The sequence below is a fragment of the Fukomys damarensis genome, unplaced genomic scaffold (genome assembly GCF_012274545.1).
Source record: "Fukomys damarensis isolate Sample0158 unplaced genomic scaffold, DMR_v1.0_HiC HiC_scaffold_4, whole genome shotgun sequence".
Taxonomy (NCBI): Eukaryota; Metazoa; Chordata; class Mammalia; order Rodentia; family Bathyergidae; genus Fukomys; species Fukomys damarensis.
Window position 1 is genome coordinate 67,961,794 of NW_022900916.1, and position 12,996 is coordinate 67,974,789.

Consider the following 12,996-nt stretch of genomic DNA (forward strand, 5'->3'; position numbering starts at 1 on the left):
ATATGTAAGGCCCACTGAGTACATTTTTGGTTTTTCACAGAAATATCTTAAAGGCTTAAGGCTTCTCTTCCTTTTCTCATCTCCTCTCGGTGGGAAATCAGGGGATTCTTCTCACGGTCGGCAGAAAACTATTTGCTGCTTTTCTGGCTGTGAGGAATGGGGTTGGGGAATGAGACATTTTCGTTTTTTCTTCTAGCTGCATCAGACTTTTTTCCTTCTTTCTTTTTTCCCTTATTTCTTGTGGTATGCCTTGCCATCCCTGTGTCTGTTCACTACTGTTTTTTGGGAAATTAACCTGGTTTAAACTTACCCGGTTTTGTAAATGGCTGTTTTTTCTCAGTTTGGGTTCCGGTGTATTCTGGGATTCAAGCTGTGATGCTAGGGTGAGGGCGGCCCACACTGGATGTGGACAGCGCCAGTACAGGCTTAGGGCCTGCACAGAATCACGCGGCTAGACACAGGCTTGTGTCAACTGCCACCATATTTTTCTTTTTTACTATCTGGCCTTGAGAGCTATGCCAATGATTTTAGAGAAGAGGGGGGAAACCTCTTTTCTTTTTGAATTATTTTAACTGGCAAAGTGGCTCTTCCCCACGCGGAAGAGAAAAACTTGTTTTAAAATGAAACACACCAGGCTTTTGCCAGGGTGAGGCAATGGTCAGGAGGGCCTGGGCTAGCTTTAGTGGACTCCCTCCCTGTCCTATATCCCGCGGGGGCTACTGCTCCCTGGCTGTTATTTTTCCCTCGTTTAAATGCAGACAGTGTAAAACCCTATGTCTGATGACCCGAGCAGAACAAATGGTATTGAAAATTTAAATCAAGAGAATGTGAGTATACAAAAACAGAGCCCTCCTGTTCTTGGACTTTTCACTATCAGTGACAGTTAGCCATGGGAGAGCAGAGTCCCACTGAGGGCTGGAGCTGGAGAACACACCAAGCAAGCTCCTGAGGTCAGAGTCCAGGCTCAGCCTGAGCAGCAGAGGACTGGAAGCTCACAGCGGTGCCGTGTTCTCCCTGTGAACAGATCTCCAGCTGTACATTCTCGGGGCAGACTGCCCAAAATCCACTTCCCAGTAATCCTAGGCTGAGGAAGAGCCTCGTGGCCAAAACAATAGAAAACATTTTTATTCGTTATTTGATTGTGCTGTTTTCTCATTTTTGCTTTACATTTTTAGTTCTTTGCTGTTTCCCTCCTTCTGTACATTTTCTTCACACCTTTCTTCCATTAGTTGACCCTTTTTTCTTTAATGAGTGGGTCTACATGTGTGTGCTTCTCTTTTTCTTGCCTTTTTCTCCCAATGCAGTTTATTAAGAGCAAGGGAATTCTCCCCTATCCTTATACTCCTCCTTTTATTCAGATTTCACATGAATTCCTTCTCCTGTATTTTACTCAGTCTCCATCTTTCTTTTCTTTCCTCTCCCCTCCTTCACTTGTGCCCCTTTAACTTTTTCTCTAATATTTATACCAGTCATGGAATCTTTTCTCCTCTCCATTTCTCACTTCCAATTCCGCACCCAGTTTTTCTTGTTATCTCCTTCCAATTATATAAAATACCCTTACCATCATTAGAATCCCTTGCCATCTTCATATTAGGATGTAAAAAAAATGCTTTCTTTTTTTCTCTTCCTCCCTCTAGCATTACTTGGTACCCAGCTTCCTGGCTTTAGATAACTAATCCCATAAAATTAGTGTTCAATGCTGTTTTCACCGTTAGAGAAGACACAACCACTGCCTTTAGAACTCATTAACTGCAGGTCAAGCCTTGGGTTGTTAAGATGCTTACACTTTAACCATGGATTTTTTTTTCTCTGAGCTAAGGGACAACCATAATAGGATGTCATGGTATGTTATTTCACACCTACACTGATAGATACCACTGTAGTGGATTTGTTACTAGTGTAGCTTATTTGATTGCACAGAAATAATACTGACTCAGGGGACAATTTAGTGCCAGTGAACCTCTCTGCCAAATCCACCATTCAGACGAGATTGGGTGCGTTCAAGGTGGTACGGCCATAGACTCAAATCTACCACTCACACCCAGGGAGAGAGACAGCAAGAGCTCCTAACCCAGAATCTTGGACTGGATCAGACTCTGCAAGAATGACTGCAATCTGAGTCTGAGTTAGCTTCAGTGTTCTGGTGTAGGGAACAGAGGAGTACTGGGGTGTGAGCACTCAGACTCTCTGGCAAAGAAGCTACTTGGTAATCAAATACAGTGGACCCTTGACTTAAAAACTCAATTCATTCGTGAGGGCTATAACTCAAGTCAGTTATTTTCCCAATAAGAAATAATGGAAATACCCATAATGCACTCTGAACCCCCAAAGCACCCCTTAATGAACATATTTATAATAAAAAGAAGGGTTGAGGGCCTGGGATTTAGCTCAGCAGTTCGGTGGCCTGCCTTGCAAGCACAAGGACCTGAGTTCAATCCCCGGTACCAAAAAAAAAAATAAAAAAAGAAAAAGAAAAGGAAGGGTTGAATAATGTGCGTAATTTACCAGATACACCAATAATTTTCCTAGTGTATTCACCAAAAAGTTATAAAATGTGCCTGGTTTACCAGAAACAACAATTTATACTGTACTGACCATTCAAGTTGACATCTTTGACTTACAGGAAGGGAGGAAGAAATGGAAGGTGGTTACTGTTTGGAAGGAGAGTCCTTTCCATAAGAACATGAGGAATCTGACTCTCTGGTGTCCTTTCTCTCCTCGGGAGAGTCTGTAGCCCACTAGGACCTGCTCTGGCTCACTAGGTCTCAATCTTTTCTGGTCTGTGGTCTTAACCTGGTCTGTGGCTGTCTGTTTCTGTCTCTTCTTTAACCCTGTTCTGAGTATGACACGACATCGTCACTAAGCAACTGAATGCAAAAACTGGCCTGGGTGTGTCTTCTCTACAGACGTTTGTAGCTGTGTCCATTTCTTCAGGCTTTCCTTTAATGCAGAAGAACTCTGCGGCACTGATTACTGATACTCTCCCTCCCCTCAGAAAGCTCCTCAGCTGCCCTTCTGTGTGGCTCAGCCAGAAGCTGCTGAAGCTCCTCCACAGACAGCTCCTCTGACAGCTCCTCCTCCACCAGCCCCTCAGCATCACCACTGTCCACCTGCGAGCCACGGACCCTGCTGTGGTGACGGGGTCATCACCATGGGGCCAGGTGAAGGCTCAGACTCCTCCACACAGCCTTCAAAGTCTCTCCTGCCTGAGTTGAGGCCGCACTTTCTCCCAGGCAGATTTCAGGGTCCTTAGACAGACACTCATCCAGGACTTCTCAATTGACTCCATGTAGGAAAGACTGGCCTTAAGGGTCCTAACTCAAGACTTTGGTCAGAAGTTAAAACTAAAATTCTGGTTGTAACCCAAGTTGTTTGTACGTGAGGCAAATTGTAACTCAAGGGTACACTGTACATAATGTCTGAATGGAATATTTAATCTGTGTTCCGTCAGCCTTCTTATAGGTTTAGGTTTTTGTAACTTTCTTGTTTTCTTTAATAATGTGGATTATGTTGTTTTATGGTTTCTTAGGTTTTTTAAGTCGTTACTTTTGTGCATTTGTTTTTTCAGTGGCTCTGATTTAACAGGTGTCTAGGTTCTCTGTCTCGTCACAGCTCCCTATCTAATCTCTTCACCTCAAACCCCTAAGACAATATTATCAACATTTTTTAATTCTTTTGCCAAACATGTAAACTCCTCCTCCCACGTTTTTAAATTCCCCATACTTAGCTCCCTCACAGTCACTCCTATCTTTGTTAATATTATTTCTCAATTTTTCCTATCCTAAACCTTTGGTGATTTCATATCTTACTTAGATTACTCACTATCAGTAAGTTCTGAAAACCACAAAGCTTTCTTTGATTACAAAGCAAACACTCTTTCTCGGATATCTTGCCCTTGCCCCCACAAAATATCTTCTGAAAAATCCCAATACTAACCTTTGAACTCAATTAAAAGTAAACCCAGTAGAATCAAACCCAATATCAACCTTTTCTTCTTATCTACCACTATTTCCCTCTTCAAACCTCCCCTTCAGTCTAACATTTCCCATCCAGATGCCTCCCATTCTCCCACCCTACTTTATCTATCCCATTACAGAAAAAACACACAAATAATAAACTGCTACAGGGTGCATTAAAGAATGCACAAAAGGGGGAGGTGTAACTACAAGGACTACTATACAGAAGGCCTGTAAGACTGACTCTGTGGGTGCTTCTGGCAAAACATAGGGACAGAGACGAAATCAGTTAGATAACAGAATGGGTAAATATTAGCACTGCACATACAAGCTGAAAACAATTCACAGGGAGACAGTATCCTGCTAAAGGTCTCCATAAAAGCCACATGCTCTCCTCACTTCTCTAATGCCGGACCTGAATTAATCTTCCCCCCCAAAAAAACGGAGGTGAAAAAAGGGGGGCCATATATAATTTTTTAAAGATATATGTATTAACAACAAAACACAGATACACATAGAAGAACAGGGGAGCAAGGAAACAGAAGATCTCCAAGCCCCCCAGCCCCTGCCAAAGAGCACACCTGAAGAAGAAAACAGATACCAGGTAGCAGAAATCTATGCAAATTCATATAAGAAATGAAAAAAACAGATAAACTCAAAAAGGAAATGAACCAAAAGTTCAAAGCAATTTCACTCAGTATACTTATAGTGAATTTCAGGGAAATATGTTTTAAAAAATAGATGAGCTAACCAAAAACTTTCACTAATACGCTTATAGTTAATTTTGGGGAAATAAGGTAGATAAAATGGAAGAGCTAACCAAGATACTGCCAAATTTGAATCACAGAGTCAAAAAGGCGATGGGGTTCTTGAAAAGCTGTCAGGCAGAAACACTTGAAATAAAATTTGTATAGATTTCATACTCTGCATGGGCCGGGGATTTAGTTCAGTGGCACTATGACTGACTCACAAGCAAAAGGTCCCGAGTTCGAACCCCAGTACTGGGAAAAAAAAGAATTCATACACTGCAGAAATAATCAGTGTAGAGAGAGTGTGTGTGATATTGAGGTTAAGCTAGTGAACTACAATAAAAAGCTCAAAGAAACCAAAAATAAAATGAGATAATAAGAGAAGAGCATCCAGCAGCCACTAGATGACAACAATAAGACCAATCTAAGGCTAACTGGAGTTAGCGAAAAACTAGAAAATAGCACAAATGGATTCATAAACATGCTTACAGAAATCATGGAAGTAAAGTTCCCAAATACAACAAGAGTTTAAAATATGAGTAAGTGATGCTTATAGAACCTCAAACAACTGCGAGGGAAAAAGCTCACTAAGGAACATCATCGTTAAATTATGAGATATCCAGGAAAAAAAAAACAAAAATTTTAAAGGAGCTAAAGAAAAACAAAACAAATCACATATCAAGGTAAACCAGTTAGACTCACAGCAGACTTCTAAACACAAACCCTAAAGGCCAGAAGAGCTTGAAGTATTTCAAGCTCTCAGAGCAAATAACTTCCAACTCAGGTTAACCTATTCAGCAGCCCCATCCTTCAAAATAAACGGATAAAGTGCTCACTTCCTGTTTCTCGCCTCCTATGTGGACTCTGGAACCCTCCTAACGCTGTCTGCCTGTCTCAGGCTGAGTATGAGAAAGCTGCTGAGGAGGTTAAGCACTTCAAGACCCAGTTAACGGACCAAGAGATGTTGTTCATTTACAGCTACTACAAACAAGCCACAGTGGGCGACATAAATACAGAGCAGGCTGGGATGCTGGACCTCAAAGGCAAAGCCAAGTGGGATGTCTGGAACCAGATGAAAGGGACATCCAAGGAAAGTGCCATGAATGCTCACATCAACAAAGTGGAAGAGCTAAAGAACAAATACGGAGTGTAACAGACTGGACTAGGTCGCCAGACACACATTTAACCTAAAGCCATATAATGCCTTGTTTCTTCAGTACTGTGGGTGATGTGAGAGTAGGTGGTTACTCTAGTTTCTCAGCGTGTTCCACGATGATGTGGCTCTAACAGATTAGGAACAGGAATGGTCACTGACCTCCCCCCGCCCAGTTCTTATCTGAAATCAATTCACACACACACACACACACACACACACACACACACACAGTAATAGAGAAACAAGTCATTTCCATGACAAAGACCAGCTCAAAAGATCTGTGAGTACTGGAGCCGGGGGATTTAGCTTAGTGGTGCCACCACCTGCCTCTCAAACACAAGGTCCTAAATTCGACCCCTGGTATATATATTTAAAAAAAGATACAAGAGTATTAAATTGGCTCTAGAGCAAAAACTTAGAAATATTCTCAGCAGGGCTGGGGATTTAGCTCAGTGGTGCCACATCTGCCTTTCAAGCACAAGGTCCTGAGTTCAATCCCTGGTACCAAAAAAAAAAAAAGAATATTCTCAACAATGAATCAAACACTGAGGAAATTAGTGAGATCAATGGATAAACAGCAGCAGCAGCAGCAACAACAACAAAATCAGGCCAAGACCTGTCATGTAAAGGTACAAGATCCCAGTAATTAATGTAACTGTACTATCTACCTACAATGTACCAATAAATTCAATTTAAATTAAAAAAAATCAGGAAAAGTAAATTTAAAAAAAGGATGAAGAAGTTAATGATAGTAAATAACCAACACATCTCAATGCTCATGGCCTCAAATCTACAATTAAAAGACTCAGATTTGGGCTGCAGATTTAGCTCAGTGGTTTCGCTGCCTGCCTCACAAGCACAAGGACCCGAGTATCCCTGGTACCAAAAAATAAAATAAAATAAAAAAGACACATATTAGCCGATTAGATCAAAAACAGAATCCAACAATCTGTTGCATTCAAGAAACTCATCTAATCCAAAAAGATATTCATACACCAAAAATTAAAGGATGGAAAGCCTTTCATGCAGCAGGACCCTGAAAAGGGGAAGCAATTCCAATATGAGACCAGATAAACTTCATGTTAAAACTGATTAGAAAAGACAAAGAAGGTCACTACATACTAATTAATGAAACAAACCATTAGAGATAACAATGATAAACACATTCACCCAATACTACAGCCACTTATCTTCATAAAACAAAAACTGCTGATATTAAAAGATTAAATAAACACTAACATAATCATAGTAGGAAATTTTTTAACACCCATTTTCACAAAGAGATAGATCAACTAAGGCCAGGGATGTAGCTCAGTGGTTCTGCCGCCTGCCTCACAAGGGCAAGGACCCGAGTTCAACTAAACAAAGAACCCATAAAGAAATCTCAGGTCCTGACTCCCATGCCCCGGTCTTTCTCCACCCCAACCCGAAGGCTGCTTCTCCGGGTGGGGCGCCACTGACACCCGCTCCTGGGCTTTGGTTGCGCCGCTCAGGCTCCGGAGCCCCGCTGCAGCGGCGAGGGTGACAAGAAGCCCACAGTTAATGTAAGAGTGGAGCAACCTCGCCGAAGATGAAGAACACATATTAGAGAAGTTTTTCCTTCGAAAGTTTTGTTCGGAAACTTGTCTCCAGTTACTGCTTTATAATCAAATTTGTTTCCTTCATCAGGAATGTTTTTTACAATCGCAAGAAAAAAATATGTCCCAGAAGTTGAGTTTATTAGTGCTTGCGTTTGCACTCATTTGGGGAGTGATGTTACTGCATTGCACTTTTCAGCAACCAAGAAGTCAAAGCAGGGTCGTTACGTGAACAAACACCAGAGTTAAGCAAGAGATACGTTAAAGCGCTTGTGGAGGAAAGTAAGAACACGGCAACAGTTGAGAATGGTGCTTCTACGGCAGGATGTGCTGATCTGAAAAGAACAACTGCTGTCCTGTTGGATGACATCTTGCAACGCCTGGTGAAGCTGGAGAACAAAGTCGACTGTATTGCTGTGAATGGCTCAGCCGCCACACTACCAACGGCACAAATGGGAATCTGGCGCCAGTCTCCACAAATAAAAGGATAGATGCGTCAGGCAGCAGCAGACAGCAGGTGCAGATCACCTTGTGCTGCTGTATCCAGGTCGGAGCATATACTACTGCACAAAAGCCTTTCAGTGGCTGGCTAGGAGACAGTAATACTTCCCAAAAAAAGCCCAACATATTTTCAAGGAATTCGATGGATTCGTGGAACTCTTAATTCTGTATATAAAATTCTAAGTGTTACTAGTTTGCTGCCAGGCAAGGGTCTTCCCTGCCATACCTCATCCGTAAGGCAACAGGGCTGAGGCAGTGAGAAGGGAAGAGATCTTTGTGTACATGTTTTGTGCTTGAGATCAAGCTGAAATAACAACACGAAAAGACATGGATTTATTTCCACAGATTTTTATTTAACTGTATAACGTGCTGTGAGACAAGTGGAGAACATTGTTACGGAATCATTCTCCTGTCATTTGTTCTAAGTGGATGCAACTGCTCAGCTAAGGCTATTCGAAGATGTGCTTACATCCAGTACTGTATTTTGTTACTCAGATTAGATTGCGAACAAAGGAAGTATAATGTTAAAAGTAATGTTTTGAAATCATGACCCAAAGAATGTCTTCATTTACACTCTCCTTCAAAATAACTGAAGATTGTTGCATATTTTTTAAAATTACATTTGTAAGAGTATAATCTTGAAATGGTAGCAGCCACTGTCAAAATCTAGTCTAAACATTGGGGAAATTTAATAACATTAAAGTTGTATCTCTAATCTCATACTTAAAATTTTCTTACATATATTCTGAAAAACAAAAATATTTTCATGATGAAAAAAAAAGAAATTTCAGGCCTGAATCATACCCTTGAACATATGGAATTAACAAATACCTACAGAGTATTTCACCCCTTGGCAACAGAGTACACATTCTTTTCAGATGCACACAGTACTTCTTGCTTGCTTGCTTCCCATATTGTACTTTTTTCCAAAATAAATCACATACTAGTCTACAAAGGCAGCTTAAGTAAACACAATAGAAATTACTCCATGCATATGATCAGTCCACTGTGCAATGAAAATAGAAATCAATGAAAGAAGAAATTTTGGGAAAAAAGCAGAAGCTCCTGGAAAATTAACAATATACTCCTAAACAACCAATGGGTCAGAAGAAATTGAAGAAATTAAAAAATTCCTGGAAGGTAATGGCAATGATGATACAACTCATTGAAACCTCTATGACACTATGAAAGAAAGCTATTCTAAGGGGAAATTTTATCAAAATCAATGCTCACATTAGGAAAACAGCAAATTCAGGCTGGGCGTGGTGGCGCACACCTGTAATTCCAGCACTCGGGAGGCTGAGGCAGGAGGATCACTATGAGTTCGAGACCAGCCTGGGCTACATAGTGAGTTCCAGGTCAGTCTCAACTACATAGTGAGACCCTGTCTCAAAAAAAAAAAAAAAAAAAGGAAAATAGCAAATTCAAATAGATAAACTTATGAGAAATCTTAAGATACTTGAGAAACAACAAATCAGCAAAATTAAGGAGGGAAATTGTAAAGATTAGAGCAGAAATCAGTGAAAGTCAGACTAAACAAACAGTAAAAAGAATCAACAAATTGAAGAGCTGGGGGCTGAGGATTTATTTAGCTCAGTGGTTCCACTGCCTGCTTTGCAAGCGCAAGGTCCCAAGTTTGATCGCCATGTAGCAAAAACAAAAACTGAAGAGCTGGTTCTTTGAGAGAATAAATAAAATCACTTACCAAGGGAAAACAAGAAAAGGCTTATATCGATGCAATTAAAAATTTAAATGGGGAAATCACAACAGACACTGTTGAAATACAGAAGATAGTAACTACTTCAAAAAAATCCTTTTAGAACAAAGTGGACCAATTCCTAGGCACATACAAACTACTAAAACTAACCCAAGAAGACATAAATATACTTAACAACTGAATATCACCAATGAAATTAACACAGTAATAAAGAATATACTAACTAAAAAGAGCCCAGGGCCTGATGGAATAACTTCTGAATCATACAAAACCTTTAAGGAAGTTTTATTACCAATACTCCTCAAGCTCTTCAAAGAAACTGAAAAAGATGGTGTGTTCTCAAATTCATTTACAGAAGCCATATCACCCTGACCCCAAAATCAGATAAAGGCCAATTTTAAAAAGAAAAATATAGGGCCAGAGATTTAGCTCAGTGGTTCTAGCGCCTGCTTTCCAAGCACAGGGACCTGAGTTCAATGCTGGGGACCAATAAATAAATAAATAGATAGATAGATAGATAGATAGATAGATAAATAAATAAATAAATAAGAAAGAAAGAAAAATATAGGCCAATCTTCTTAACCACTTAGTCCAATTATTTAAATACAGGATGACCAAAAATTGCATATTTTTTCATTAATTTTCATAGTATAAAAGACAACATAAAAATGACAATTTCATCAAATTTATTCAATACAAGAATTGACTGGTTGAAATGACACCTGCCTAAATGATGCTCAGGTCAGTATGTAAATAAATGCTCTGTCCAAGTGAGGCTCAGGGTAAACTATTATGAAGTTAATGAACATAGATGCAAAAATCCTCAACAAGGTATTAGCAAAGAGAATACAGCACATTAAAAAGATCATTCATCATGACCAAGTAGGTTTCATCCCAGAGATGCAAGGATGGTTCAACACTCCACAAATCAATAAATGTAATATATACACGAGTCAAAAATTATATGATCATATCAAGAGATGCAAAAAAGGCATTTGATGAAATCTAACACCTGTTCATGATAAAAACCCTGAAGAAAACAGATATAGAAGGAGCATACCTGAGTATGATAAAAGCTATATATGATAAATCAATAGCCAGCATCATACTGGATGGGAAAAACCTAAAAGCATGCCCTCTAAAATCAGGTACAAGACAAACATGTCCATTATTACCTCTTCTATTAAGCACAACACTTGAAACATTTGCCAGAGCAATTAGCAAGGCAAATAAAGGGACAAAGAATGAAGAACTCAAATTAGCATTATTTGCAGATGACACTCTCTAAAGACCTAAAGAACTCCACCAAAAAACACAGAATAGTCAATTTCAGCAATGTAGCAGGATACAAAATCAACATACAAAAATCATTGTATATCAACAATGGAGGGGATGAGAATGAAATTATAAAAATAATACCATTCAGAGCAGCTTGAAGAAAAATGAAATACCTAAGAATTAAACTAACCAAGTAAGTGAAAGACCTCTACAAAGTAAACTACAGTACTCTGGAAAGAAAGACTGAAGAGGACATCAGAACATGGGAAGATGTTCCCTGCTCCTAGAATAGGCAGAATCAATACTGACAAAATAGTCAAAACTTCCAAAACTGCTACACAGATTCATTAGCATCCCAATCAAAATACCAACAGCATACTTTACAGGTCTAGAAAAAGCAATCCTAAAATTCAGATGGGACCAGAAGAGACCTAGAATAGTGAAATCAATTTTGAACAGGTGCAAAGCACGAGGCACAGCAATGCCTGACTTCAAACTATACTACAAAGCAACAGGGATAAAAACAACATGGTACTGGAACAAAAACATATAATGGACCAATAGAACAGAACTGATGATACAGAAACGTCCTCAGACATATTCATCTATTTGATCTTCAAAAAAGGGGCCAAAGACACATGTTTGAGGAAAGATAGCCTATTCAACAAGTGGTCCTGAGAAAACTAGTAATCTGTGTACAAAAGACTGAAACTGGATACTTAACTCTTACCATAGTAAACTAAAATCAAAATGGATCTAAACATCAAACAAAAATATTAAACATGTAGAAGATTGACAGGTAAAACACTTGAAAACTTCAACTGCACAAGACATAACATCAAGAATCAACAAATGTGAGTGTACCATACTAAAAAGATTATGTACACCAAAAGAATCAATCAGTACAGTGAAGAGACAACTTACAGAATGGGAAAAAAATTGCCAGCTACTCCTCAGAAGACTAAGAGCTAGACTATATTAAAAAAAAAAAACCTTTAGATTAAACCACATAAAATTAAAGATCCAGTCAAGAAATGGGCAAGAGAAAAGAACAGATTTCATAAAGGAAGAAATACAAATGGTCAATAAATACATGGAAAAAAATGTTCAACATCTGTGGCCATTAGGACATGCAGATAAAAGCAACACTAAGATCCCACCTTATTCTAGAAAGAATGGTGATCATCATGAAATCAAACAATAACAAATACTGGCAAGGCTGTGATGAAAAAAGGAACACTCCTTCATTACTGGTAGGAATATAAACTAGTACAACCATTATAGAAATCAGTATGAAGATTTCTCAAAGACCAGAAATTAGAAATTCTATATGGCCCAGTGATCACCCTGCTAGATATATTCCCCAAAGAGCTTAAGACATCAAACTACAGTGATACATGGATATCAATGTTTATGCAGCACAACTCCTAAGAGCTAAATCCTGGGAACAGTGTATATACCTACAAACAGATGACTGGTGTCTTCATCAATTTTGCATTGCTAAGACAAAATATCCAACACCCAAAGCTAAAGGAGGAATGATTTCCTGTAGCTTAAAGTTTGTAGAGATTTTAGTTCATAGTTGGGTGGGTCCAAGGCAGGGTGGCACAAAAGAGGGGCATCACAGAGGAGAAAGAGATCACAGCGGGCAGAAGGCAACAAAGCAGCAAACAACAAACAGCAGTGCTCTTTCTGTCCTTTACATTCTACCCAGGCTACCTGCCCTTAGAATGGATAGCACTCACACCAAGGAAGGGCACTCTAAACCCTAGCATTCAACCATTAATTCAGTATTACAAATGTATATTGCATAAGTAAGCTTGAATGAAATACATCCAGATCATAATTTATGCTTCTTGTCACAAAATTTAACCTTACTCATGCTGAGAATCCCATCATCACACTCCCTAGATTGAGCCACATCTGAAAAGTTCCACCTATAACCACATCGGGTTTTGGAGGAACATCTAGATACAAGCCTTACTGATTGGATAAAGAAAATGTGGTATCTAGATATAATGGAATACTACTGTACTTTAAAGAATGACAGATTTGACACATC

The 12,996-nt window shown here is 39.3% G+C and overlaps 2 protein-coding genes across 6 annotated transcripts in view; one reads left to right on the plus strand and one right to left on the minus strand.

The window, feature by feature from the left end:
- The window catches only part of Kif27 (kinesin family member 27), a 147,953-nt gene that overhangs the window by 78,190 nt on the left and 56,767 nt on the right, over positions 1–12,996 (minus strand). The window lies entirely within an intron of this gene.
- On the plus strand, positions 774–5,923 carry LOC104868240 (acyl-CoA-binding protein-like). The gene is made up of 2 exons (XM_033758139.1): positions 774–827; positions 5,490–5,923. The coding sequence occupies exons 1-2, from the start codon at positions 774–776 to the stop codon at positions 5,856–5,858; spliced, it is 423 nt and encodes a 140-aa protein (XP_033614030.1). The 3' UTR covers positions 5,859–5,923.

Bases quoted from the DNA above. Each gene is read 5' to 3' on its own strand.
- LOC104868240 (XM_033758139.1), top strand. From the start codon at position 774: ATGTCTGATGACCCGAGCAGAACAAATGGTATTGAAAATTTAAATCAA. The intron at 828-5,489 runs GTGAGTATACAA...CTTCCAACTCAG, and splicing joins AAAATTTAAATCAAGAGAAT to GTTAACCTATTCAGCAGCCC.